The following is a 27,682-nucleotide window of genomic DNA, read 5'->3' as shown; positions in this document are numbered from 1 at the left end:
GCTTGCCTTGCACGCATGAGGCCCTGAGTTCAATTCCTCAGCACCACATAAGCAGAAAAAGCCAGAAGTGGTGCTGTGGTAGAGCATTAGCCTTGAGCTGAAGAGCTGAGGGACAGTGCCTAGGCCCAGAGTTTAGGCCCTAAGACCAATAACAAAAACAAACCAAAAAAATCATCAACAACAAAAGAACAGGAAGTCTGATACCAAAAAACCCCAAAATATTAGCTTTCTACTAGATTACTTCCTAACTTTTAATTGCCTGCCAATAAAATAAAGCTAAATATAATATTCTTGATAGCAGGAAATAAAAAGTAGTTCCACATTTAGTCATTTACCTTTTATAAAACTGTAATCTACCTTTTTCAGGTAATACTAGGTATTACAAAAAGTGTCCTCTATCTCTTTAGCTATGCTGAACAGCAACAGGCAAATAGCACTCAGTTGAACAACACTCATGATTGATACAGGAATATAGTTCATTAAGTTTCAGATATGTCAATACAAAGAGTAGTGGATTTTGGTTTTAAAAAACAAAATCATGGGGGCTGGGAAGGTGGCTCAGTGGTAGCCCTGGGTTCAATTCCTCAGCACCACATAAGCAGAAAAAAAAAAAGCCAGAAGTGGCGCTGTGGCTCAAGTGGTAGAGTGCTAGCCTTGAGCTGAAGAGCTGAGGGACAGCTCCCAGGCCCAGAGTTCAGGCCCCATGACTGGACCCCCCCCCAAAAAAAAATCATGTTTCAATTATACATTAGTGTGAAACAAGTTGAAATGAATGGCATGGTTCCTTTCTATGCATACAAGTACTCTGAGCCTCAAGACTGAAAATGTTGGCATAGTTGTATCTGTAACAAAAAATATTATTTACCTTCATAATGAACTCTTTTTCACAGAATTCTTGGAGAATTCCAAGGCAAACATTGCATACACTAAAATTTGAGTTCTTGGAAGCAATATTTCCATCTTCAATATAAGAGATATTGCCTTCTCCATTTCGAATTAAATTATCAACCCCATCTTCCAGTTCTTGTAGCCGAATTTTCTTGGGAGGTGGGTTTGGAACTTCCAAAACCAATTCATCTTTTCCAGACTCCAGAAATTTCTGTAGATCACTAAGCAACTCCTGAAAAGTTAATGAAAGAAAAAGTAATGATCCTTCTATAATGTCCTTCAGGATTTCTGGATAAGATAAAAGCATGAAAACAACAGTACAAATTGTAATTAAAGAGTTGTGCAGTGATGACTTATATAAATGCTGGAACAACACATTTATTTTATTAGACAGTACTGGCTTTCTATGGAATTGAAGAGACTTATCTAACAACCACTGTATTTTCCCAATGGGATTCCATACATCAGTGAAGGTAAAATACTAAATCTCAGGCAGAAAAGTACCACCAACAAATTTATTAATCTAGTTTGTAACTCTGTGAGAGTAGGTTTTTTGTTAATTTTGGTAATTCATAAAAATATAAATTGGACTGGAGATGCAGATGTAAAATGCCTGGTTAGCATGTACAAGGCCTTGGATTACTATTCAGATTCCAGCATTTTAAAAAAAAGTGGCCAGGCACCAGTGGCTCATGCCTGTAATCCTAGCCACTCAGGAGGCTGAGTCTAAGGATCATACTTCAAAGCCAGCCCAGACAGGAAAGTTCCTGAGACTCTTATCTCCAATTAACCACCAGAAAACCAGAAGTGGCCCTGTGGCTCAAGTGGTAGACTGCTCACCTTGAGCTGAAGAGCTCAGGTACAGCTCCCAGGCCCAGAGTTCAAGCCCCTCGACTGACAAAAAAAAAAAAAAAAAAGTGAAAAGGGTGGGGAAAGGGGAGATAAAGGAAGGGGAAAGGAGAAGAGATAGGAAGAGAGAAGAAATACAAACTGAATCACAATCCTTCCTCACAATCACTAAAATATCACAAGTACAGTATTTCTTTAATATAAAATTCAATCATTTGAAGAAGTCCATTAAGTGAAATATCTTCAGACAATTTAATACATAATACGCAGATAATGATAGTGCTGAAATTTGGCACCATAATTACAAATGATTTATATACACTAATTTAAGAAACATTCTAGCCAGGAGCCAGTAGCTCACATGTATAATCCTAGCTACTCAGGAGGCTGAGATCTGAGAAACACAAATGGAAGCCAGCCCAGGCAGAAAAGTCCCTATGAGACTCTTAACTCAAATTAACCACTCAAAAGCTGGAAGTAGTGCTGTGGCTCAAGTGGTAGAGCACTAGCCTTAAGCATTTAGAGGTTCAAGGACAGCACCCAGGCGCTGATTTAAAGCCCCACAACTGACAAAGAAAACAAACATTTCTGTGATATTCTTTTTTTAACTGGATGCTGTCCCCCAGCCCTTCAGCTCAAGGCTAGCTCTCTACCACTTGAGCCTTAGTATGACTTATAATTTTCTGAGTGGTTTATTGGAGATAAGAGTCTCAGGGACTTTCCTGCCTGGGCTGACTTTGAACCATGATCAGATCTCAGCCTCCTGAGTAGCTAACTGTTTATGTGATACTAAGGAATCAAACCCAAGGCTTCGTGCATGCTAGTCAAGCACTCTACCACTAAGACACATTCCCAGCCCAGAAGCAGTATTTTGTGATATTCTATTCAAATGCCCTTTGTAAAAAAATCCATGTAAACATTAAAAGTACCAGTAAATTCCTCTACAAAGATCTGTCTAAAACAAAGGAGGAGGCAACAATGCTTGATAAGAAACATACTCATTATCTTGCCATGTAATTGTAACTCCTCTGTACAGTATTTTTATAATAAAAAATAAATAAACAAATAAAATTTAAAAAATATTTTAAAAAAAGATCTGTCTGCACCATATGATAGATATAAATGTAAACACTTAAAAAAGCACCAAAAAAAGCTAGAAGTAGAGCTCAAGTGGTAGAATGCTAATCTTGTTCAAAATAGCTCAGGGACAGTGCCCAGGCCCTGAGTTCAAGCCCCAGGACTGGCAATAACAACAACAACAACAATAACTAATAATAATAATAGTATGGGGGGGGGAACCTCTTAATTCAAAAAAATAAAGAAAATACCTTGTATGGAAGTTTGTAAGGTGCATGAAAATCCACACCACAGAATCTGAAGATACATCTTGGACAGGTTCCAGAACTGAGCAACAAGTGGGCCACAAGTTTGTTTTCTTCAGTCAGTGGAAACATACTTGATAATTATAACTAGAAAGAAAGGAAAGGAAAACTAATGAGCAATTTCAATGTTCTCCCATAATGTCCTTTGTGTTATAGGCATATGAACTTGAATGAGTCTGGAAGAAGATCAAATACAGTGATGAGTCAAGTACAGTGATGAGCTCTTACAATCCCAGCTCTAGGGAGCTGAGGTGGAAAGATCACTTGAGCATATGTGTTCTAGGCCAGCCTGGGCAAGCCTTTTCATAAGAAAAAAAAAGTGGGTCAAGTAAAAAATTTGAATTGCAAAATAATTTACATTAGATTATGATAAAGTACATCAATATAATCAAGTGAATTAAGAGAAATAAGCCATGAATCAGATCTCCTAGCTTCTCAGGAGGCTGAGTCTAAGGATCCTGGTTCAAAACCCAGCATAGGCAAACAAATCCAAGAGCATTCTCTGGCCAGCAAAAAGCAGAAGTGGTAGAGCAACAGCCTTGAGCAGAAAAGGCTGAGCAAGAACATAAAACCCTGAGTCAAGTCCCAGTACAAACACAATTAAATAAAAATTAATAAATAAATGAAATAAAAAGGTTGCTTCTGAGAGGAGTAATGAAAACAGAGGTGAAGTCTTACTTTTAATTTTGTAATATTCAGTGTAAAGAGAGTTGCTAAAGTATTAATTTTTTTCCTATTGAAAAATGAGTTTGTTAGAAAATAATTCAGATCAATTTATATAGTAATAGTTGTCTAGCCTTATTGATAGCAGTCAAATACTTAAAACATATTGATTAGGAAGGAGGCATGGCTCAAGTGGTAGAACACTTGAAGCCCTGAGTTCAAATCACCACCAAAAATTTAAAAAAAAATTAAACAAATACATCAGTAGGACCCAAAGAATCAATTTTGATGATACAAATAAGTTCCAAGTAATTGTTTGCAAAATGAGAAAAACTTGCTCCTTAATCTAGGAGTAGAAAAAAAAGTGTAAAATATGAGTAATCATTTGCCTTAAATGGTGCCAAGTTTTGAAATCTGAATAAACACATTTTTAAAACCTTAATTATATTTGTATTGGAGAAGCCAACATAAAATTTTCTACTGCTAGGAAAGAAAAGGTACCAAAAGTTGAAGTTACCCAATAACTCTATGTTTGGCAAAAATTCATTTGATTAGTCAATGGATCCACATTTACTTTAAAATGATGAACTAATGATTTTATTTAAAATAATTAGTCAATGGATCCACATTTACTTTAAAATGAACTGATTTATTTTAAATTTGTGTAACTTCATAAATCAATAAACTTGCTTAAAATCTGTGGGACAATAAAGCTCTTACCAAGAGTTTACTATGAAGATGTAATTCCTATAGTTAAGTCTGTGTTTTCCAGACCTTTAAAACTCACTATTTATAAGTTTCTAAATGTCTGTGGCTACTTATCAAGACAAGTAAATATTCCAGAGCTGTGTTTTACTTCAGGTAAGTATGATTGTAACAATAGAGAAAAAAGCCAGGCTTGTTTGGACACAGTAAGAATTTTCATACACCAAAATTGAGAAACAACCAGGGTTGCCTAAGTAAATCTAGGTTCAAGGGTATTGTCAACAAAGTACTTGGGATATAAACAGGAGTACTCTAAATAATGAAACTATGTGATCTTGTTGACATTAGAATATCTTAACCAACTCACTTAACCTGTTAACTTGATGTTGAGAAAGGACTGGATCCATGAGGCTAAAAATAAGCATTTAAAATACATGTGAGGGCTGGGAAGGTGGCTCAGTGGTAGAGCGCTTGCCTTGCATGCCTGAGGCCCTGAGTTCGATTCCTCAGCACCACATAAGCAAAAAGAAAAAGCCGGAAGTGGCGCTGTGGCTCAAGTGGTAGAGCACTAGCCTTGAGCTGAAGATCTGAGGGACAGTGCCCAGGCCCAGAGTTCAGGCCCCACGACTGGACCCAAAAATAAATAAATAAATAAATAAATAAATAAATAAAAAAAATACATGTGATTGAACTCTCATAAATAAATGGTTTTCTATCTTGCTCATTGTTATTTTTTTCTCCTCCTTTCTACTAGTCAAGGCAGGCCCAGGATGCAATTAAATTCAGAATTAATCTTTAACTTGAAAGAAAAACAAATATACCCTCTTTCCACTAAAAAAAAAAAAAGCCAGAGACTGAGATCTGAGAATCGCAGCTGGAAGCCAGCCCAAGCAGGAATGTCTGAAACTTTATCTGTAATTAATGACAGAAAAAGCTGGAAGCAGTGTTGTAGCTCAAGTGGCAGAATACTAGCCTTAAGCAAAAGGAGTTTAGGGAAAGCAACTAGGCTCAGAGTTTAAGGCCCAGGACAGGCAAAACAACAACAACAAAAATTAAAACCAGCAACAGGCTTTAGAAGAAAACTTCTTAGTGAAACTTTTTTTTTCAACTTAAATAGCTACATTTTTGCTTTTTTCCTTTAGCTTAAAGATAGAATGTTGTTTCTCCAATAGATCGATTAAAATAAGAGTACTATGCAGTCAGGAAATGACATTCTGGGTCTGAAAAGTTCTCAGACCTGTTAAGAATGATAAAATTTCCTGACGAGTAATTTCAAGATCTTCAAAACACTCAGATGTGTTAAAAATTGAGCCTTGGATTTATAGACCTCTCAACACTTTCACCTAAGTAACATATTTACTTCTCAAGTATGTTAACATTAAAAGGAATCTGGTTATTCCTGTTAGATTATTTGGACTTTGCCAGAAAACTATGCAGACATCCAGGTACAGAAAACAAAGAAAGGTTTATTGTGGAGAGAGGGGCCTGCAAAATCCCCTCTTACAAGGGAGAAGCAGCACTGGCTATTGTCTGAGGTGACCTAGATAACCTAGGAGGTTTAGTAGAGACTAGAAGGGGCTAGGAGGTGGAGATCCTGGTGTGGATGTGTGGGCCAGGGGCTTCATTATGGCAGACTAGAATTTATAGGTGCTGTCCAAATTGTAGATAAGGAGTCCTGCAATTGCCTTCAGGTCTGCTGAAGGTCCCTCTAAGGGGTTCCTGTTGCCTTATATGGTGGTAGCTGCCCCAGAGAAGTGCCATCCCAATGTAAAGGGGGTTGGAGGCTGATTATTTACTAGATGGGCCTAGTATTGCCTAGGAAGGGAGCATGCTAAGCTGTGGAGAGGGGAAGGAGTGGACTAAGCTATGGGAAGGGAGCTCCATTTCGCTAACAGTCCCATCTTGATGTAGTGAAATGACAGAATTTCCCAACATCAGTTTGTCCCCTTAGATTTACTATTGCAAGCAAGCCCTGAGAAATACATCTCACACAGTAAGTTTTCCAGTGTCAGCTGCCATTATTATGATTTTTGCTTTGTGTTTTCATGTTTGTTTTACAGAAAGGACTCAAGAAACTTTGCAAGGAAGCAGCTACCACGTGTATGGACCTCTAAGGAGACTGAACCCCTTCTCCACATACCCAGTCTGATTTAATGGAAAGAAGGGACTTCCTTCCTTCTGGTCAGTTGCAAAACAAAATTTGAAACAATGGTTGGGGATGAAAAAAGGAGGAGGAAAGAAAGACGTGGGGAGGGGGGGGAGAGGCTGGAGTTACACACGATGAGATGTTCCAAAATTCATTTCCATGCACACGGATGCAATCCGTCTCGTGGCTTCAGGGTGGGAGTGTGCATTTCCAGAGGCCATGCTCACCATTTCGACTGGGCTACGGTTAAGTTACTCAGCCACTGACTCTACCCTGCGTTCTTGGAAAGTTCACCCCCGCGTCTAAGCTCGATCCAAGCAATCCCTTATCCTCTTTGCTCTGGTCCAAGAAACTGCCTACTTACCTCTTCCGGCCCACAAGGCCGCTCCAGCGGTCTCCACAACGATCTCCTTCCGCTGCAAGGCTCCCACGGCGGGGCGCGAACCCGTCCGCTCAGCCCACCCCGCCTCACCTGCTCCGGAGATGCCGGGACCCAGGGATTTAACCCTTCCGGCCCTCGGGGGGAACGGGGAAGACTAAAGGCCGCGCACTCGGTGCGCCTAGCAATTCTGCTCCCCGAGGAAACCCGAGCTTTGGAACGAAAGTACCAGGCCCCCTCCAGCGAGGCCTGAGCGAACGTCTCCCTATTTGTAGGGAGATCTGTACGAAGCTCCGGGTGTGCGGCCGTGGGCACACCCCACCCTGTCTGTGGGCTCGACCGCGCCGCGGGCATCGCTCCCCAGCGGAAGGGCCGGCTCCCCGAGAAGACACCCCCCCCCCCACACACACACACACACACGCTCAGTTCTAGGCCACACTAGCCTCTGCCGGAAGTATCGATGAACCCACCTCCGCCACTTTAGGACGCAGACTCTTCCTAGGGAAAGAAAGAAGGGAACTTTTCCTCCCACGAATGAGTAGCATTCTCCTGGTCCCAGATAGACGCCCCCGAAGCTTGTCCCAGACCTGTCGGGACGGGCGGGGTGGGATGCTCGGCGTTCGTCTCATCGCGCCTGGCACGTGAGGCGTTTGTGTACCGGGGCCGGGGACAGTCCGGGCCGGGAGCGGCAGCCGACCCGAGGCGGAGAGATGGCGTCGCAGCCTCAGCCTCCCCCGAAACCCTGGGAGACCCGCCGAATTCCGGGGGCCGGGCCGGGACCGGGACCCGGCCCCACCTTCCAGTGAGTGTGAAATCCTTCGCGCACGGAGTTTGGTGGGCCGAAAGCAGGGGCTCGGCCGGAGGCGGTTGAGGCCGTTACGGGAGGGGGGTGGGAGGGAGAGAGGGGGGTGGTTGGCGGGGGTCCGCGGGGACCCCGGACGCGGTGTCGCGGTGAGGTTTTCCCCGGAGCGCCCGGGCGCGTCCGTGGGAGCCGGGCGTGGGGGAGAGGCGAAGTTGGGGGCGGCGGGGGGCGGGTGTCCTGCGCGGGTTCGCGGACCCCGGCGCCGCCGCCGCCGCCGCTCGCACCCCTGGCCAGGCTTGGAACTTCGGCCTCCAGCAGTTGAGAACGGCGTCGGTCCAGCCCGACCTCGACCCGGAGAAGAGCCCTTTTTGTAAAAGCTGTTTACAACCTCTTGAGGAGTCGGCGGAAGCCCGAAAGGTCACCGGTGCGCCCGGGCGGCCTCTGCGGGCGCCACGGAGCTGAGATCCGCGGGAACGACGCTGCGAAGCGGGTCTAAATCCCTGCCCGGCCCCGGAGTGGCCTGTGTGTGCCAAACCGGGTGTGTTTTCCTAAGGCCTGATCGTTTTTGTCTTGTTTTTAATCAGTGGCAGATGGCCTTTGCAACTTCCGAAAGAGCTGAACGTACCGAATTGGAAGAGCTTCACGAATCGATGTGGGGTTTTGGTTTGGGGGGATTTTTTTTTTGAAGTTTTTTGGTTTTTGTTTTTGTTTTTTTTTTTTTAGATAGGTGGACATTTAACTCAGGAAGTGTGGTTCAGATGTGTAGTAATGTTGATTTTCTGAACGTAAAAAAAAAATTCCTAATGTACTGGAATAGACTTCTAACGTGTTCTGCAACCTTTAATATTTACGCGCTAAACTGCCTGGACATAATAACTACTCAGTTTAATGGTAGGCACATAACAAGTCCTGGGCTTCATTAAAAACCCTGTTAAGCCGGGACAACACTTTCTGCCGGCCTTTTAAAGAGTGACGCTGACTTTTGTTTTCATTTAGACAGTTTGCTGGAAGAGAGCGTTTTTATTTTTGCATCTGTTCACGTAAAAAATAACCATTTTCTCCCTTTTCATTTGAACGGTTTTTAAAAACACAGACTGGTAGAAAATACTTGAGTATTAACATCTCAACGTTAAGAAGTATTAACATTTGCCAAATTTGCAGCCTTTTATATATAAATAAAAGTTAAGCTGGGTGCTGGCTGCTCATGCCTGTAATCCTAGCTACTCTGAAGATTGGGATCTGAAGATTTCGATTCAAAGACTAACCGGGCAGGAAAGTCCGTGAGACTCTTATCACCAGTTAACCAAGTGAAGCTGTAGCTCAAAGTGGAAAAGTGCTATCCTTGAGCAAAAAGAAAAAAAGCTCAGGGACAGCTTCCAGGCCCTGAGTTCAAGCCCTATTACTGACTGACTGACTGACTGACTGACTGACTGACTGACTAAATAAATATGTTAACTGGATTCTGGAGCCTCACACCTAAATCATGGTGTGATCTAAGGAACTCTGTTCAAAGCCTGCTCAAATAGACAAATCCAATAAATTCTCATCTCCAATTAAGGAGCAAAAAGCCAGAACTGGAATTATGCCTTATGTGGTAAAGCACCAGCCTTGAATTAAAAAGCTAAGCAAAAGCTGGCAACCCTGAGTTCAAGTCCCAGTATCAGCACAAATAAATTATTGTAAATTAAAAAAAGAAAGAGAAACAGTTAAATCCTTTCATTCTTCTTTCCAGTGGTAACTACTGCACATTTGATGTTTTATATACCAAAAATTTTATTTCTTCTCCAGCACTTAGGTTTGTTGTATTTATATTTTATACTTAAAGCTACTAAAACATACTAAACAAAATGATGTGTATTTTTTCTATTATATATATATCATTTTACTTATCTGTTCTTCCTTTTAATTTTTGTTGCCCACTTACTGATTTTATTTTTTCTTGCTAATTTGTAAGTACTTAATTTTATTATAACCAAAAAAATAGTTTATTATTTGTGCTTTTTGTCTCAGATAAGAAAATGTTTCTAGGGCTGCAAGTGTGACCCAAATAGTAAAGCAACTGCTTAGCAAAGTGCCAACCCCAGAGTTCAAACTCCAGTACTGCCAAAAACAAACACAAGAAATTTTTTCTTGGTATTTTTCTCTAAACTTTCTGGTTTTTATGTTTAGATATTTAATGCACCTGGAACTAAGTTTGGTGTACAAAAGTCAGTGTTGAGAACCTCTTTTTTTTTTCTATGTAGAAACTAATTGTGCCAGGATTGTTGGTTGTGAAGTATATTTTATCTCACATCCTCTTTAACTATACTGTAATCCTGTTTGGGAAGCTTTGTGACTTTTGATCTATCTGCTCATAAGATTGGGTCTCCCCATGTTGCCCCCAACTTCTGGGCCTAATAAATCCTATCTTCCTGCTTCAGCCTTGTAGGTAGTGGGTCTACCAGCTACTGGGTAGTGTAGTGCCATCACACCCAGCTGATAAGTTTTGATGTGTATTATATGCCAGTTACCTCCTTGTCTTGCTGTTCTTCAGAATTGCTTTTGTTACATTAGCCTTTGAATTGATTCAATACTGGGGTTTGAATTTAGGGCTTCATGGCCTCAGGGCTTTGTACTTGGAGGCAGGCACTTTACTGCTTGAGCCATGCCTCCAGTCCTACATTCACCTTTCTAAAAAAAAAAAAAAGTTATTGGGGCGCTGGGAATGTGGCTTAGGGCCCATACTGGGACCTTGAAGAAAAGGTAAAAGTATTAAAAGGGAAATAGACTAGCCCTGGTAAGAAATCCAGTTTTAAATCAATACAATCTTTACTGAATTAAAGTAATCCTAGATTCCTAGTTCCAATCAAAAGTATATGTCTTCCTGGGGTTGTGTTCAAAGAGTAGAGTGCCTCAAACCTTCATAGTAACCCCTCCCCCCAAAAAAAAGTAAAGTGAATCTTTGGAAGAAGGTATCATCTCTAGGTTTCACATCACTTTAATTTACTAATACACAGTGTTTCGCTCTCATTTTAAATAATGAGACACCAGGTGCTGGTGTCTCATACCTGTAACCCAGGAACTGAGATCTGAGGATCTCTGTTCAAAACAAGCCTGGAGCAGGAGTCTGTGAGACTATTGTCTCCAGTTAATCACCAGAAAACCAGAAGTGGTAGAGCACTAACCTTGAGTGAAAGAATTCAGGGACATATCCTAGGCCCTGAGGTAAAGCCCCATGACCAACCAAATAATAATAATAATATAATTGAGTCTTCATCAGTGGCTATAGCCTCTTGACCTTCAACCTCCATAACTATAAGCCAGTCTCAGCTTCATAGTTATAGGAGGTGCCTGGAACTGCTGTGTAATCTCTGGAGCTCATGAGAAAAATGTTGGCCACATACTGGGGAAGCTGAGCAGCTGGCCAGAAAAAAGGAAAGCACCTGGCTCCTTGGTGGCACTGGGTTAAGATGTAGGAAGCACACCAGGAACTGTCCTCCTTCTGGAATTAGTTAGACTTGAATTATGCCTGTTTATTAATTGGTTCATGATTTGGAAGTCTCTGATTGCCTTCAACTGCTAGAAAAATGTCTGGTGAAACTTGAACTGAATTGTTTTCCATGGCTTTCCTCTTGTCCTCTGTTTACAATAAGTCATGGAGTTCCATCTTTGAGTAGACTGGAAAGGTTGTGTCTCCTTTTTTGTATTCTTTGGTATATTAGGGGAAAAAATGGGCCCAATTGCTGGGGGCTCACTCCTATAATCCTAGCTACTTAGGAGCCTGAGATCTGAGGATCAAAATTCCAAGCCAGCCCGGGCAGAATAATCCATGAGACTGTTATCTCCAATTAATCAGCAAAAAGTTGGAAGTGAAGTAGTGCCTCAAGTGGTAGAGCACCAACCTTGAGTGAAAAACTAAGGGAGAGGGCCCTGGGCCCAAGTTCCAGCACAAGAGAAACAAGCAACCCCCTCCCAAAAAACAAGCAAACCTGGGGCTGGGAATATGGTAAAGTGCTTGCCTAGCATGTATGAAGCCCTGGGTTTGATTCCTCGAGTACTACATAAACAGAAAAGGCTGGAAGTGGCACTGTGGCTCAAGGGTAGAGTATTAGCCTTGAGCAAAAGCAGCTCAGGGACAGTGCCCAGGTACTGAGTTCAAGCCCAAGACTGGCAAAAATAAATAAATAAGTAAATAAATCCATTGTACTGTTTTATCCCCTAAAGAATAGCCAGTAGATAGTCAGCTATTGACACCAAAATTGGATCAACCTAATCTTTTCTACTGTTTTCTAAAGAGAGTAAGATCATACATTTCTCACTTCTAAAAAATAAAATTAGGCCTAAATGACAACAAAAATAATACGTTTTTGAAAAGAACAGTATCAGACAATACAAAGAGCTCTATAGGAGATCCAGAAAAATGGAATTATTAGACTTAAAACAACTATGCCTAATGTATTTTTAAGACAAAACTAGAATTTTTCAGCTGAGAACAGAAACTATAAAACAGAACCAAATGAGAATTGTAAAATTAGGAGGAGGAAAAAAACCCTGAAGCTATGAGATAACTGGTCCAATAGGCAGTAAGGTACAGGATGTAAAGAAAGGAAGGGCTTAGCCATGTAGGGTGGCACATGCTGTGATCCTAGGACTAGGGAGGCCAGCCTGGGCAACTTAGAAATTGTAGTTTAAAACCCAGGCGCTGGTGCTCACACCTGTAATCCTAGCTACTCAGGAGGCTGAGATCTGAGGATGGAGGTTCAAAGCCAGGAAAGTCTGTGAGACTTACCTCCAATTAACCACCAGAAAACCAGAAGTGGTGCTGTGGCTCAAGCACTAGGTAGCCTTGAACTGAAGAGCTAAGGGACAGCGCCCAAGCCCAGAGTTCAAGCCCCCAACCACCACCAACAACAACAACAAAATCTAAGTAAAGTAGAGAGAAATTTGATAGAATGCCTATCAAAAATAAAAAGCAAAGCCAGGAGCTAGGGGCTTACTCCTGTAATCATAGCTACTCAGGAGTCTGAGATCTGAGGATTGCAATTTGAAGCTGGCCTATGCAGGAACAGTCCATGATACACTAATCTCCAGTTAACCACAAAAAGCTGGAGCTGTGGCTCATGGCAGAGCACTAGCCTTGCAAAAAGGCTCAGGGACAGCACCCAAGCCTGGAGTTCAAGCCCTGTTACTGGCACGCGGGCACACACAGATTCCAGTCGCTACACTTACAATCCTAGCTACCCAAGGCTGAGGTCTGAGGATCCTGGTTCAAAGCTATCCTGGACAAATTTGAGAGATTCTTATCTCTAATTAGCAAAAGCCAGAGCTGGAGAACTGGAGGTATGGCTTAGTAGGATACCAGCCATGATCAAAAAGCCAAATGAGAGTGTAAGTCCCAGAGTTCAAACAGTAGCAGCACTAAAAGAAAAAGAAAGGTCCAGGTCTGAAGGGTAGAGGCTTACTATGGTCATTCTCTTTTAGGGTTGCTTGGCCTAGTGGGTCTGTTTAAAAGCTCTACAGGGTTGTCTCATCCTGTCAGCCACCTCTTCCTGAATTGTCCCTAGTCCCTAGAGAAATATCTAAAAAGGCCAGGCTCTATAAATTATTTTTTCACTCCTGATCCCAACACCAAAAATTCTCAGTGCCTTGTTCTCTGATGCTTTAAGCAGATACTAGCTTATCTATGTTTCCATTGGAGGGTTAGTCTCATTACCCAGACTGCAATTACTTAAAGTGTAATCCCAAAATTCCATATTTCTACTCTGTTCCTTAAAGTTGAACAACTAATTTTTTTGTCGTATAGTTGCAGCATAGTTCCTGTGGTTGCAGGTATCATCTGAACTTTCTAATGGAATTTTTTAAATGTTTACATGTTTTACTTCCTTTGATTTTTCACAGATACTGCTTTATCTCTGGTGATTTTTAAATATGTCTAAAATCTTTGATTTGCTATTACATTAAATGAGTTTTTCCTTGAAAAAATAATAATGTTGATTTTTGTTGGCCTTGTTTCTTGATGTTTACACTTCATGTTTTATGTCTCTCACCCCTACCCTATGCCAGGGATTGAACCCCAGGATTCAATCACTGCTAGAGGCAAGTGCTATATCCCAGCCTTAGTGATGTTTTTTAACACAATTATTTTGAGTAGGAATCGTAGAGTTCTATTTTTTTTTCTATTTTCCTTTTTCTACATTTTCTTTCTCTACCTAGTAGGTTTTCTGTTGTGTCTACTTGTTTCCTTGGCACCCAATTCCATATAATAATCAGATATAAAAAAGCTGACTAAGGAGATCTCAGATTGTCACTGTGTCTGTAGATGTTAACTTGGTTTATTTCCTGAGCTTGCAGCATATCAGAATCCACCCCCTTTTTAGGTTTGTAACTTTGTGAAAATCTTAAAATTAGCAAGTCAGCAAATAGGAATCAGGTAGCGCATCCTAGTTCCCGGCCTCAGGCAATGAGTAATTCAATTTTTAAAATTTTTTATTTCATCTTAGCTTGATCCCAACCCAGAATATATAGTAGGCCTGTACTTTCAGTCTTCATTTTTTACATTTTTTTTCTTTTGGTCAGTCATTGGGCTTGAACTCTGGACCTGGGTGCTGTCAGCTCAAGGCTAGCACCAGGCCACTTGAGCCACAGTACCACTTCCAGTCTTCTGATGGTTTATTGGAGATGAGAGTCTCATGGATTTTCCTGCCCCAGCTGGCTTGCAACCATGATCCTCAGATCTCAGCCTCCTTAGTAGATAGGATTATAGGCATGAGGCACTGGCACTCTGCTACTTTTTTACATTTTTCTTTTATTTCTGTTCCGTAAGTCTGATTATCTCCTATTATGCCTGGCTATGTCTATCTATACTTTGGGTTCCTCCCCTACTGGTATCCTCCTTTGGTGTAACTGTTTGTGTTTAAATGCCTAGAGGCCTATATAATTATGTCCAGTTTGTTTTAGATCTAGCTTCCACATAAGAGAGAAAATGTGCTATTTGTCTCTCTGAGCTTGGCTTATCTCATTTGACATGATTTGTTCTAGGTCCATCCATTTCCCTGTAAATAACATAACCTTATTTCTAATGGATGAATAAAATTTCATTGTGTATATATACTACATTTTATTGATCCACTTACCTGTTTTAGGCCAACTGGGCTGTTTCTATAACTTGGCTATTTTGAATAGTGCAGCAATAAACATGGATATACAAGTGTCTTTATGGTATTCTGGCTTGTGATATTCTGGGTAGATGCCCAGGAATGGAATGGCTGGGTTGTAGGGAAGATCCATGGGGTTTTGTTTTGTTCTGTTTTGTTTTTTTATGAACCTCCAGACTGCTGACCTAAGTGGTTATACCAGTTTACATTCCCAGTGTAGTAGAGTTCCTTTTGCCCCACATCCCTACCAGTGTTTATTGTTGCTATTCGAATTCCTGATGTTGGCAAATCTAGCTGGTGTGAGATGGAATATCAAAGATGTTTTGATTTGCACTTCCTTTGTGCCAGGGATGTTGACCATTTCCTCGTGTGTCTATTTGCCATATGGATTTATTTTGTGGGGGGAGTGGTGGGTGTTTATTTGCCGGTCCCAGGACTTCTGAACTCTGGGCCTGGTTGCTATCCCTGGTTCCACTTTGCTCAAGGCTAGTGTTCTACCACTTGAGCCACAGCTCCACTTCCAGTTTTTTCTGTGATTAATTGGAGATACATGGACTTTCCCACCTGGGCTGGCTTCAAACTGTGATCCTCAGATCCCAGTGTCCTGAATAGCTAGGATTATAGCTGGAGTCCATCTGGATTCATTTTGACTATCATTTGTATAATAGATTTGTGAGACTATTGTTAATTTTAATGATGGGATTTAAAATTATGATTATCTTGTATGAAATGTCTCTTTTTACAAGATATATATTTCAGTAAGGGATGGCGTATCAGCTTACAAGTAAATTTCAAGTGCTTAAATAATTTGTGTAAGACAAGAATAGGAAATGTGGCAAAATCCTAATAATTGACTACATTCTTCCAAATTGTTTTTCTGTTAGAAATCTTTCAAATAAAAAGTTAAGAAGGGAAGACTGGACACTTAACATTAACAACACATGATTTGTCCTACGCCAATCTTTTTTAGTTGTCCTTAACTAGTTTTAACAGAAACAAAAATACACAGTGAACACTAGATACTTAAGTATGTCATAAGATAGCATTAAAACCAGAGAAAGGCAAAAAAAAAAAAAAAAAGCTGATTTTGAGTGTTTAGATAGATTCTTCATAATTTTTTTAAATAACATTGATTGCAATTGATGAAACAAGACTACACAAGAAACTATTCATAGTCTATGATAATATATATATACATTAATATTCACTGATGAGAAAATCCATTGTAGTACTTGTATCAGTGCCTATTTTATGTTAAACACTGTACGAGGTAATGGAGAAACAATATCTAGAACAAAGCATGTTTGGAAGAAGTGAACATCATGCAGGTCTTTCTCTTTTTGTACCAGAATGTAAACTCAAGGCTTTGAAGTAGTATGGCTTACTTGTTCAGCTGACACTCTTCCACTTGAGTTACATCTGTACCTTGGCTTTTGGCTGTTTTATTTTTGTTTTTGTTTTTGGTCATGGGGCCTGAATCCTGGGCCTGGACACTGTCCCTCAGCTCTTCAGCTCAAGGCTAGTGCTCTACCACTTGAGCCACAGCACCACTTGCAGCTTTTTCTGCTTATGTGGTGCTGAGGAATCGAACCCAGGGCCTCATGCATGCAAGGCAAGCACTCTACCACTGAGCCACCTTCCCAGCCCTGGCTGGTTATTTTGTAGATGGACTTTCACAGGCTTTTCTGCCCAGACTGAGTTCAAAACTTGATCTTCTGGACTTTCAGCTCCTGAGAAGCTAGGATTATAAGTGTGGGCCACCAGTAATATAATTTTTTTGTAACTTATATTCAAGCAAAATCAAATAGCCATGAGCCTATTTGAAAACCAGAAATGTTGACCTCTAGGATGACTTGTAATCTTTGACACCTGGAGGCTGTAGTTAAGGATTCCAATCTAAAGCTAGCCCTTAGGCAAAAATGCAAGACCCTACCTGAAAAATAAAGCCAAAAGGGTTGTGGGTATAGTTCAAATAGTAGAGTGCCTGCCTCTGCCCTGGGTTCAAACTCCACTACTGTCAAAGAAAAATGAAAAGGGAGTGGGTAGAAGTGTAGCTCAATTGGTTGAGCACTTGCTTAGAATGTTTAGGCCCTAGGTTCAATCCCCAGGACTGGAAAAAAAAACAATTATAGAGCAAAAAAAATACAATAACCAAAAATTAAAACACTGGATTTAATAACAGATTTCTTGAATATATTATGTTCTTAAGTAACTATTTGAATGTTTTTGATTTTAGATCTGCTGACTTGGGTCCTACTTTATTGACAAGACCTGGACAACCTACACTAACCAGAGTGCCCCCACCTATTCTTCCAAGGCCATCCCAGCAGACAGGGAGCAGCAGTGTGAACACTTTCAGACCTGCTTACAGTTCATTTTCTTCTGGCTATGGCACCTATGGAAATTCATTTTATGGAAGCTATAGCCCTTATAATTATGGATATAATGGGCTGAGCTTTAACCGCCTCCGTGTAGATGAACTTCCACCCAGTAGGTTCGTTCAGCAAGCAGAAGAAAGCAGCAGAGGTGCATTTCAGTCCATTGAAAGTATTGTACATGCATTTGCCTCTGTCAGTATGATGATGGATGCTACCTTTTCCGCTGTCTATAACAGTTTCAGGGCTGTATTGGATGTAGCAAATCACTTTTCCAGATTAAAAATACACTTTACAAAGGTTTTTTCAGCTTTTGCTTTAGTTAGGACTATAAGATACCTTTATAGACGAATACAGTGGATGATGGGTTTGAGAAGAGGCTCGGAGAATGAAGACCTGTGGGCAGAGAGTGAAGGAACTGTGGCCTCCCTTGGTGCTTATGACCCAGCAGCTAACTCAGCAAAATCTTGGCCAATATTCTTGTTCTTTGCTGTTATTCTTGGTGGTCCTTATCTCATCTGGAAGCTTCTGTCTACTCACAGTGATGAAGTAACAGGTAAGAATAAGGGAACAGGTTCAGAAACTATGTAACAATCTTAAACCTTATGAACAGATTTTTTTCAGCCATGGGTACTGACTTAAGACTTTAATCTTAGCACTTGGAGGACTAAGACAGGAGGTAGATCATAAGTTTAAGACCAGCCCGAGCGACATAGTGATATCCTATCTCAAAAAGAAAAAAAAAAGGATAGATATACTTAAATTAGCATTCTTTATTTGCATTTGCATTTACTGTTTTAAGAGCTTCTTCACTAAAATAATAGCAAAGACAAACTTGCTGATTTACTTCTTTATTATTTAGCCAGAATTTAGAAAGTAGTGAACTTGATACTATGAGAATACAAAAATACACAGGGCATAATCCCTAATCCTTTTTTTTTAATTGTAAAGATACTGAATCCCTCTTTTTTTTTTTTTTTGTCATGGGGCTTGAACTCTGGGCTTGGGTACTGTCCCTGAACTCTTCAGCTCAAGGCAAGCCCTTTTTTTTTTTTAATTTATTGAGAGAAAAGTAGTTAAGACACATGCACAAGCTCTGATCAGATTCAGGGCCTTGTGCATACTACAGAGTTCTACCACTGAGCTACATCCTTGGCCCTTTGTCTTTTAAGAAATTAAGCTTTGGCCAGGCACCGGTGACTCACGCCTATAATCCTACCTACTCAGGAGGCTGAGATCTGAGGATCATAGTTCAAAGCCAGCCCAGGCAGAAAACTCTGTGAGACTCTTATCTCCAATAAACCACTAGAAAACTGGAAGTGGCACTGTGGCTCAAATGGTAGAGCACTCGCCTTGAGCTGAAGAGCTGAGCACCCATGCCCAGAGTTCAAGCCCCAGGACTGACAAAAGAAAAGAAAAAGAAAAAAATTAAGTTTTGTTCCAGTGCCTCATGCCTGTAATCCCAGCTTCTCAGGAGGTTAAGATCTGAAGGATCTGATTTGAATCCAGTTCAAGCATAAAAGTCTGTGAGGCTCAATCAAACCAGGAAAAGGCAGCCTGGGAAGTGTTTAAGTCTTATTTTCTGCATAGAGAACAAGAAACATTTCTCTCCCTTTTCCATTTCTCTCTTCTTGAACCCTATTCTATTAAAATAAATGATTGCTGAAACTTTAAAAAGCTTGGTGCCAGTGGCTCACACCTGTAATCTTAGCCACTCAGGAGAATGAGATCTAAAGAGTGCATTTCAAAGCTACTCCTGGCAAGAAAGTCCATAAGACTATTATCTCCAGTTGACCAGCAAAAAAAACAGAAGTAGAGCTGTGGCTGTGGTGGTAGAGCACTAGCCTTGTGCAAAAAAACTCAAGGATGGTACTCAGGTGCTGAGTTCAAGCCTCAGGACCAGCACAAAAAAAGGAGAGATGGCTTAAGTGGTAAAGTGGCAGGTGGCAGCCAAGCAAGCCTCAGAAGGGTTAAGATCCTGAATTTAATCCCCAGTACAATTTTTTTTTTAAATGTGAGCCAGGCACTGGTGGCTCATGCCTGTAATCCTAGCTACTCAGGAGGCTGAGATCTGAGGATCACAGTTCAATGCCAGCCTGGGCAGGAAAGTTCGTGAGACTCATCTCCAATAAACCACTCAGAAAACCAGAAGTAGTGCCATGGCTCAAGTGGTAGGGTGCATGTATATATATGTATATTAACTGAAGAAATCTTATTAAATTTTCTTACCCTCCCTCACTAAAAAAAAAGAAAAAAAGTGAAACAACAACCAAATGGCTTATTTGCTAATAAAGCTGTTTATTGGTGGTGATTACAACCAAAGAAATGTGTATGTTGCAAATAAATTTATACAATTTATAATCAACAGTCAATAAAATATCTGCATTTCTCTTTCACAAGATTTACTAATCTATTCTTAATTCTTAATTTGGCTTGTAGGCAACATCAACTGGGCAAGTGGTGAAGATGACCACGTAGTTGCTAGAGCAGAATATGATTTTGCTGCTGTATCTGAAGAAGAAATTTCTTTCCGTGCTGGTGATATGTTAAACTTAGCTCTCAAAGGTAATAAGTTGAAAATATATCTGGTTTGTTTTTGTTTTTGTTTTTTTCTGGTTCTGGAACTTGAACACAGGGCCTGGGCACTGTCCCTGAGCTTTTGGCTCAAGGCTAGTGCTCTACCACTTGAGCGATAGCTCTACATCCAGCTTTTTTTGGTAGTTTATTGGAGATAAGAATCCTGCTGACTTTCCTGCCTAGGTAGTCAAACCTTCATCCTCAGATCTAACCTTCTGAGTAACTAAGATTACAAGTGTGAGCCCAACTAATGTGGCCTTCAAACTAACTCCGAATTTTTAATATTTACAAAAGTAGTATTAGAGGGGCTGGGAAGGCGGCTCAGTGGTGGAGCGCTTGCCTTGCATGCATGAGGCCCTGGGTTCAATTCCTCAGCACCACATAAGCAAGAAAAAAGCCAGAAGTGGCACTGTGGCTCAAGTGGTAGAGTGCTAGCCTTGAGCTGAAGAGCTGAAGAGCACCCAGGCCCAGAGTTCAGGCCCCACGACCGGACCCAAAAAGAAAAAAAAAAAAAAGTAGTATTAGAAACTACAACCAAGGCTCTTGTTCCTTCTTAGTTAACTTTGAGATGGATACTAAAATTTATCTTTCATAGTCAATACTAAAGAACCTCAGCAAGTAATATATACACATCTCAGGAATAGTTTGGAACAGGTCATTAATAGGTTTTAATGATTCCTGACAAAATGACTTTTCCTTAAAAATGATGTGAATTCTTGTTTGTGTGAATTCTGGATTATTGCAGAATGTCATGTTCTGTTATCCTACCCTTATTTCGCATATGAGAAAACTGAGACTCAAGATGAATAAATTGTCCCGTTAAGCTAAGATATGGTAAGGCTGGTTATGACTCTTTGCTCCAGATTAGCATTGAGCAATGGCTTGAGCCATAGCTCCACTTCTGGGTTTCTTGGTTTCATGGACTTTGCTACCCAGGCCAGGTTTGAATCACAATCCTTAGAGCTCAACCTCCAGAGTAGCTAGGATTATAGGTATAAGCCGCCAGCACTAGGCTCAAACCTGAACTTTTATCTACTCTTGATAACTTTTCTATAGTAATACCTGTTAATAGAAATTTGAGTCTCTTGAACTGTGGTAGGCATTCTACAGATGGTAGGGGGAAAAAAAGATTTCAGTGTTTAAAATGTTAGTTTAATATGTGAATAATTTAAAAGAAAGGGGAACAGAGCAAGAACATAGACCTTAACATTTACTTTTGACTATAAAAACGTGTTACTTGCTTATACATTTCATTATGAAGGTATGTTTTACTTAGATTTTATCAATATTCAGTTAGACCCTTGAAGTATAATTACAAGGCTTTCTTTTTTTTTCTTCAGAACAACAACCCAAAGTGCGTGGCTGGCTTCTGGCAAGTCTTGATGGTCAAACAACAGGACTTATTCCTGCAAATTATGTCAAAATTCTGGGTAAAAGAAGAGGTAGAAAAACAGTAGAATTGAGTAAAGTTTCCAAGCAGCAACAATCTTTTACCAACCCAACAGTAATTAAAGGAGCCACAGCTGCTGATTCCTTGGATGAACAGGAAGCTGCCTTTGAATCTGTTTTTGTTGAATCTAATAAGGTTCCTGGTACACCTGAATCCACAGGGAAAAGTGGAGATAAACAAGATCTTTGATATCTTTCATGTTTGGGTGCAGTTGAACAATACTTTAGAGTACTTTTAAAAATCATTTCTTATAAAGAAATTAGTCTACAATTCAATGAAAACATTTGTTATTGGCTATTCCAGGTGTTTTGCTGCTAGAAATTATTAAAGTTATACACTAATATGTTGGTCTAGTGACCTGGTTACATTTTACAATTTATTGGACCACAAAGACATTTATTTCACCTAGCTTTTAAGATTATGGAGATTGCTCTCATTTTCCTGTATTTAAGTCCCTTGGCTTATTAGAACAGTAATTTTGATGAACTATAGAATATATGGTTTACTTCAGAAGGGATCATTAATGCTTTTCAGAGTTGTAGGTTAAGTGACTTGAAATCCTCAAAAATTCAGTGATAACATATACATATCAGAATAGGCCAAAAAGCTAATTTTTTATAATCTTAAGTAAACTGAATAAAAATTTTCTGATCTGTTTTATGTCCAGTGTTGGGTTTAATTTAGGTAGTAATATGTCTTTACCTACAAACAATAGATAAAATTATCTTTTATACATATTATCTTGAAACAGTCACTGTGAAAGCATTATAAAGGTAGTCCTAGAATGACAGAGTATAACTCTTCTCTTTACAACTAGTTTTTACCCTGAATCAGTAAAAATACATAAAAAGATTTATTTCCTTTTTCCTCCAACCAAGATTCTAGTCCTTTTGGGTTTGCACTTAATGATATAATCAATTCTAGTGGTAGGGAGTTTTAATTTTTTCATTGGTTCTCTGCTACCTTATGTAATTATCAAATTTCCATATTCAAATTCTTTAAACATTGAAAATATATGCCATTAAATACACATTTCTTTTTTTGTTTGGTTGGGTTTTTTTTGGGGGGGGGGTCCAGTCGTGGGGCCTGAACTCTAGGCCTAGGTGCTGTCCCTCAGCTCTTCAGCTCAAGGCAAGCGCTCTACCACTTGAGCCACACCACTTCCGGCTTTTTTTTTCCTTTTTGCTTGTGTGGTGCTGAGGAATCAAACCCAGGGCCTCATGCATGCAAGGCAAGCACTCTACCACTGAGCCACCTTCCCGGTCCCTATACATTTCTTTTGATGTACTTTTTCCCACTAAGACTATAAAATAATGATACTAAATGCAGTCAGTACACTATATATGAATATTTTCCAAGAATATCGGAAAGTTCACACTCTTGCTGTGAGCATCCTGCAGATTAACACATCAAGAATTCAAGAATATGCCGGGCGCTGATGGCTCACACCTATAAGCCTAGCTACTCAGGAGGCTGACGTCTGAGGATCATGGTTCAAAGCCAGCCCAGGCAGGAAAGTCCATGAGACTCTAATCTCCAATTAACCACCAGAAAACCAGAAGTGGCACTGTGGCTCAAGTGGTAGAGAGCTCACCTTGAGCTGAAGAGCTCAGGGACAGCTCCCAGGCCCACAGTTCAAGCCCCATGACTGACAAAAAAAAAAAATACAAGATTATTGAAAACTGAATTTTCTTTCTTCTTTTTTGTTTGGGGGTAGGGGTGGCAGTACTATTTGATTTGGAGCTCTCACTTGGCTTTTTTGTTAAATCCCAGCTGACACTTGAGCTATACTTCCTCTTCTGGGTTTTTGCTAGTTAAGAGGAGACTAGAGTCTCACCAGTTTTATCTACTGGGCTGGTTTCTAATTGTGATTTTCAGATTTCAGTCTGGGAAGCTAGGATGAATTTTATTACTAGTATTTTGGGTAGTACTGGGGTTTGAATTCATTTATGTTTACTAGGCATGAACTCTACTGCTGAACTTACAGTGAAAACTGAATTTTTTATAAAAATTATACTTCAGTATTTTTATCTTTGTTACAGATTCATGTTTGTCCAATAAGCAATTCTAGAGCTATAACTAACCAAATAATACACTTAACAACAGAAGAACTTTACTAAAGGTTTCTCAGGAAGGAAGCCCTTTGGTTACAGAATGAGAATGTAGTAACTTATCAGCATTTAAAACAAATCTTGATCATGTGCAGAAAAAATAACTATTTATACTAAAATTTATTATTTTAACATCCACATATTCTCTCGCAAGTTAAGACAGTGAAGTTTCTTATATTATTACTTCCATTAGTGTTTTGTAATTAAAGGTTCTTTGGTTTGTTAGAAACTGATTTGTGAAAATTTTTTCTTGAAATACAACTTTGATCAAATTTACTAAATTTGGCTTTGAGACATCAAAAATGTGCTACCTTCTCTAACATTTTGTCTAGACATCTAAACTGACTGTTAGTAGCCAAGTAGAATGGGGATGTTTATTAAGGCAGATTTAGGACTGCTATTAAAGTTGTATAGGAAGAAGAGTGTAGCACAAATGATTTCACTTTTCTTAGATAGTTTGTCGTTTGACTAAGTATGCCAAATTACAGCATACATTACTATCTGTATCTTACAATCTCTATTACAATCCTACAAAAAGCAATGAAAGACTAGAATAGCAGGGTCATTCTGTAGCCTTCTTTAATCATGATAGTTTTAGTATAATTCTTTTAAATAAGATTAAATGTGTAATAGTCAGGGTCTAATATTCTTAGGAACTTATTTGAGTACTATTTTACAGAAATTACTAATTAAAACAACATTTTTAACTACATGAATCAAAAGTTATAGTAAAAAAAGCAGGTTTCTTTTCATTTTTCTGATTTTATTTTATTGGCTCAGGAAAGAAAAGGTACAAAGAAGGAATATACATCTTCAGGGACTTACGGACTTAGATTTAATATAATTATTTGCTTGAATACAGCTATTCTTTATTTTGTGCTTTCTTTAATGAAAAAAATGAATACAGTTTAAGTTTTTATTTTTGTTAGATTATAGAGTTACTTTCAAATAAAAATATTTTACACTTAATTGACTTTTTAAAAGATAAATGTTAAAAAGTCAATTTTTGCAGGTTTGGAATTAATATTATTTCTATTTTCCTCCTTTCACTTATATGTATTACCTGCTGCAGACCAACATGTTCAGTGTCATTCTGACTTAAAGAAAAATACTAGATTTAAACATATTTTTTAAAAATTGCCTACAGGTAGGTCAAACAAATGTAAGTCCTCAAATTTAGATTTGGGAGATCCAGATTCTAGTCATGAAACCATTACTTAATTTAAGATTAAAGTTCCATTATTTGTCAGTTTCCTTATCTGTCACATGAGAGCACCTTAAAAAAATGCATAGTACAATCAAAAGAGTTTTTTGTGTACTTAAACTTCAGAGATCCTATAAAATTATCACAAAGTTAATGGTCTATTAGAGCTTCACACATACTTCATTAAAAATTAAAATTAGCTTACCTGTGCATATAATTTTGCCCAAAATATAATTTTAAATTATTTTACTGTACTTGGTAACTTAACAGTGGAATATTTGCTCAACATAAAAAATATTGTTGGACTGAGAAGGTGCTCAGTGGTGAGTGCTTGCTTGCCTTGCATATATGAGGCTCTGGGTTCAATTCCTCAGCACCACATAAGCAGGGGAAAAAAAGCCGGAAGTGGCGCTGGGGCTCAAGTAGTAGAGCGCTAGCCTTGAGCTGAAGAGCTGAGGGACAGCACCCAGGCCCAGAGTTCAGGACCCACGACCAGACTAAAAAAAAAAAGAAAGAAATATTGTTTAGTTTATTTGGCGAAGAGTACATTTTCTTTTTTTTTTTTTTTTTGGTCCGCCGTGGGGCTTGAACTCTGGGCCTGGGCGCTGTCCCTCAGCTCTTCAGCTCAATCAAGGGGAGCACTCTACCACTTGAGCTACAGCGCCACTTCCGAAATATTGTTTATTTGGTATTTCCTCTCCAAATGTCCTTTTATATTATGTAGTTTTTTTATTTAGTTTATCTTATTTGGGAGCATGAACTGTTTCATTTCCAAAATCCTGTGGGACATTTACTATATTAAACCCCAGACACACTTTTGCACATTTCACAATAGTAGTGTTTAACTTAAGAGTCACTATCTCCATGGGAGGTGGGGGGGAGATTATAAGCCAGATGCTCACCCCAGTAATGCTAGTCTGAGATCTGAGAATCAGTTTGAAGTCAGCCCAGGCATAAAAGTCCATAAGATTCTTATCTCTAGTTGACCAGCCAAAAGTTGAAAGTGAAGCCAAGTAAGAGCTTGAGGACCTGAATTCAAGCCCTAGTATGGCACACACACACACACACAAAATCATAAGTTTACATTCTTCAAAACACTCTTCTTGGAAATCCACTGGGCTAAAATATGAAATGATGCCAGGTGCCAGTGGCTCACACCTCTAATCCTAGCTACTCAGGAGGCTGAGATCTGAGCATCGCAGTTCAAAGCCAGCCCGGACAGGAAAGTCCATGAGACTCTCCAATTAAGCACCAGAAAACCAGAAGTGGCACTATGGTTCAAAGTAGTAAAACACTAGCCTTTAGCTGAAGAGCACAGAGACAGCACCCAAGCCCAGAGTTCAAGCCCCACAACAGATCAAAAATAAAATAATAATAAATATGGAATGATTGTTACTTACCAGCAACATTTTTAAATTATAAACAGAAAACTCAGAGGTTTTAAGACTTTGCTAAGTAAGGTATGAACAGTAACTGAGCTTGCTAATGTTGCAGGCATCTAGAATATACCTTCAGATTTTTATAAGATAGTGCTTCTTGGAGCACATGAGAGTTAGGTAAAGAGGATGCAATATCTTTCTGCAAGCCTAAGTGCCTTTGGTGTGGACTTGTGTCTTTAAGCACGCCAAGTAGAATTGTGGTCTGTTTTCCTAACACTATCTACTAAATAATCCATATTTTCTCCATTTTACTCTGAGTTGTCATAAACATGACAATGTTCTGGTATATGTAGGTTCTTTTCCCAAGACAACATCATCTAATATAACTTTGTAATTCCTTTGTCTTCCTTATGTCATTCCTTTGTTTACTTTGCAAAAAAATAGTTATGTGTAGAGTTTTATTCTATATACATTTTACTGTCAGTTTACCAAGTCCCCTAAAACAAGCTGCTGAAGTATTTTTTGGATTTAGAAAGAAATGGGTGAATTGCGAATGAATATATGGAAATGATTACAAGGTAAAATCATCTCCATGAACATGATGTTCATTTGTTCAGACATTTTATTTTTTTGGCTAATTCCTTATTACTGCCATTGAAAATGATTTCCTGTTATTTCTGGTAACAAAAAAAGTATATTGAGTGTTATGTATCTATCTTGAGTTTATACCTTTGATAAATGTTGAGTTCTAATATTGATTCTCCAGTGTTGTCAAATGCACACAGTGACAGCTTTTCTCTCCCTTTTCAAGTACTTATTCTATTGATATGGTCAGGTTGTTGGTTTATATTTCATAGAACTGTAGTAGTAATAGGGCTTTTATTTGTGTGTCTTTGTGTATGTGTGCATACACATGCTAGTATGCTACTTGGCTTTTTCCCTCAATAGCTGGCACTCTATCCCTTCAACTCCACCTTCACTTCCAGAGTGTTACTGGGTAATTGAAAATAAGACTTTGAAGGATCTGTCTTTCTGGATTTTCTGAATTGCTAGGATTATAGGCATGAGCCATTAGTGCCTGCCAAGTGCTTCCACCACCCCGCCACCCCCGCCCACCGTGGTCCGGGGGCTTGGACTTGGGGCCAGGTGCTGACCCTGAATGCTTAAGGTTAGTTCTCTACTACTTTGAACCATATCTCCACTTCTGGTTTTTGAATGGTTAATTGGAGATAAGAGTCTGACTTTTCTGCCCAGGCTGACTTTGAACCACAATCCTCAGCTCTCAGTCTTTTAAGTAGCTAGGATTATAGGCATGAATTACTGGTGCCCAGCCTGGCAGATGGCTTTATCTTATTTCTGCTTCAGAGTGTAAAATTGTTGTAACAAATATAATACCTACTGTGTTTTTGTTTTTTTTGTTTTTTTGGGTCTGGTCGTGGGGCCTGAACTCTGGGCCTGGGCGCTGTCCTTCAGCTCTTCAGCTCAAGGCTAGCACTCTACCACTTGAGTCACAGCACCACTTCTGGCTTTTTTCTTTTTTTGCTCTTATGTGGTACTGAGGAATCGAACCCAGGGCCTCAGGCATGCAAGGCAAGCTCTCTACCACTGAGCCACCTTCCCAGCCCCCTACTGTGTTTTA

At 39.6% G+C, this 27,682-nt stretch overlaps 2 protein-coding genes across 6 annotated transcripts in view; one reads left to right on the top strand and one right to left on the bottom strand.

Annotated features, from left to right (window-relative positions):
* The window catches only part of LOC138835950 (tRNA pseudouridine synthase Pus10), a 73,052-nt gene extending 65,414 nt beyond the window's left edge, over positions 1–7,638 (bottom strand). Inside the window, exons 1-3 of one of the 4 annotated variants that reach the window (XM_070034530.1) lie at positions 7,483–7,638; positions 3,066–3,206; positions 866–1,120 (exon numbers count right to left, since the gene is read on the bottom strand). In XM_070034530.1, coding sequence (XP_069890631.1) covers positions 866–1,120; positions 3,066–3,191 — 381 coding nt within the window. In that variant the 5' untranslated portion in view covers positions 3,192–3,206; positions 7,483–7,638. Of the gene's footprint in view, positions 1–865; positions 1,121–3,065; positions 3,207–6,997; positions 7,368–7,482 lie in introns of those variants that run through there. The other 3 variants (XM_070034529.1, XM_070034532.1, XM_070034531.1) reach the window with 3 other exon arrangements.
* On the top strand, positions 7,572–22,009 carry LOC138835951 (peroxisomal membrane protein PEX13). Of its 2 annotated transcripts, XM_070034533.1 has the most exons (5): positions 7,572–7,814; positions 9,547–9,609; positions 17,184–17,878; positions 19,762–19,887; positions 21,240–22,009. In XM_070034533.1, the coding sequence occupies exons 1-5, from the start codon at positions 7,723–7,725 to the stop codon at positions 21,536–21,538; spliced, it is 1,275 nt and encodes a 424-aa protein (XP_069890634.1). In that variant the 5' UTR covers positions 7,572–7,722; the 3' UTR covers positions 21,539–22,009. The 2 variants fall into 2 exon arrangements, with proteins under 2 accessions (XP_069890634.1, XP_069890635.1); XM_070034534.1 differs by lacking the exon at positions 9,547–9,609 and having other exon boundaries at positions 7,624–7,814.
* Positions 22,010–27,682: the final 5,673 nt, after the last annotated feature.

Source organism: Dipodomys merriami, unplaced genomic scaffold, assembly GCF_024711535.1.
Source record: "Dipodomys merriami isolate MVZ:Mamm:240054 unplaced genomic scaffold, mDipMer1.0.p SCAF_242, whole genome shotgun sequence".
Taxonomy (NCBI): Eukaryota; Metazoa; Chordata; class Mammalia; order Rodentia; family Heteromyidae; genus Dipodomys; species Dipodomys merriami.
Note: the sequence above shows the minus strand (reverse complement) of the source record. Positions and strands in the feature narration are given on the sequence as shown.

Excerpts from the sequence above, each read along its gene's own strand:
- LOC138835951 (XM_070034533.1), top strand. The coding sequence starts at position 7,723 with ATGGCGTCGCAGCCTCAGCCTCCCCCGAAACCCTGGGAGACCCGCCGA. Across the intron at positions 7,815-9,546 it reads GGACCCGGCCCCACCTTCCA|TGGTAACTACTGCACATTTG; the intron begins GTGAGTGTGAAA and ends TCTTCTTTCCAG. Across the intron at positions 17,879-19,761 it reads TCACAGTGATGAAGTAACAG|GCAACATCAACTGGGCAAGT; the intron begins GTAAGAATAAGG and ends TTTGGCTTGTAG.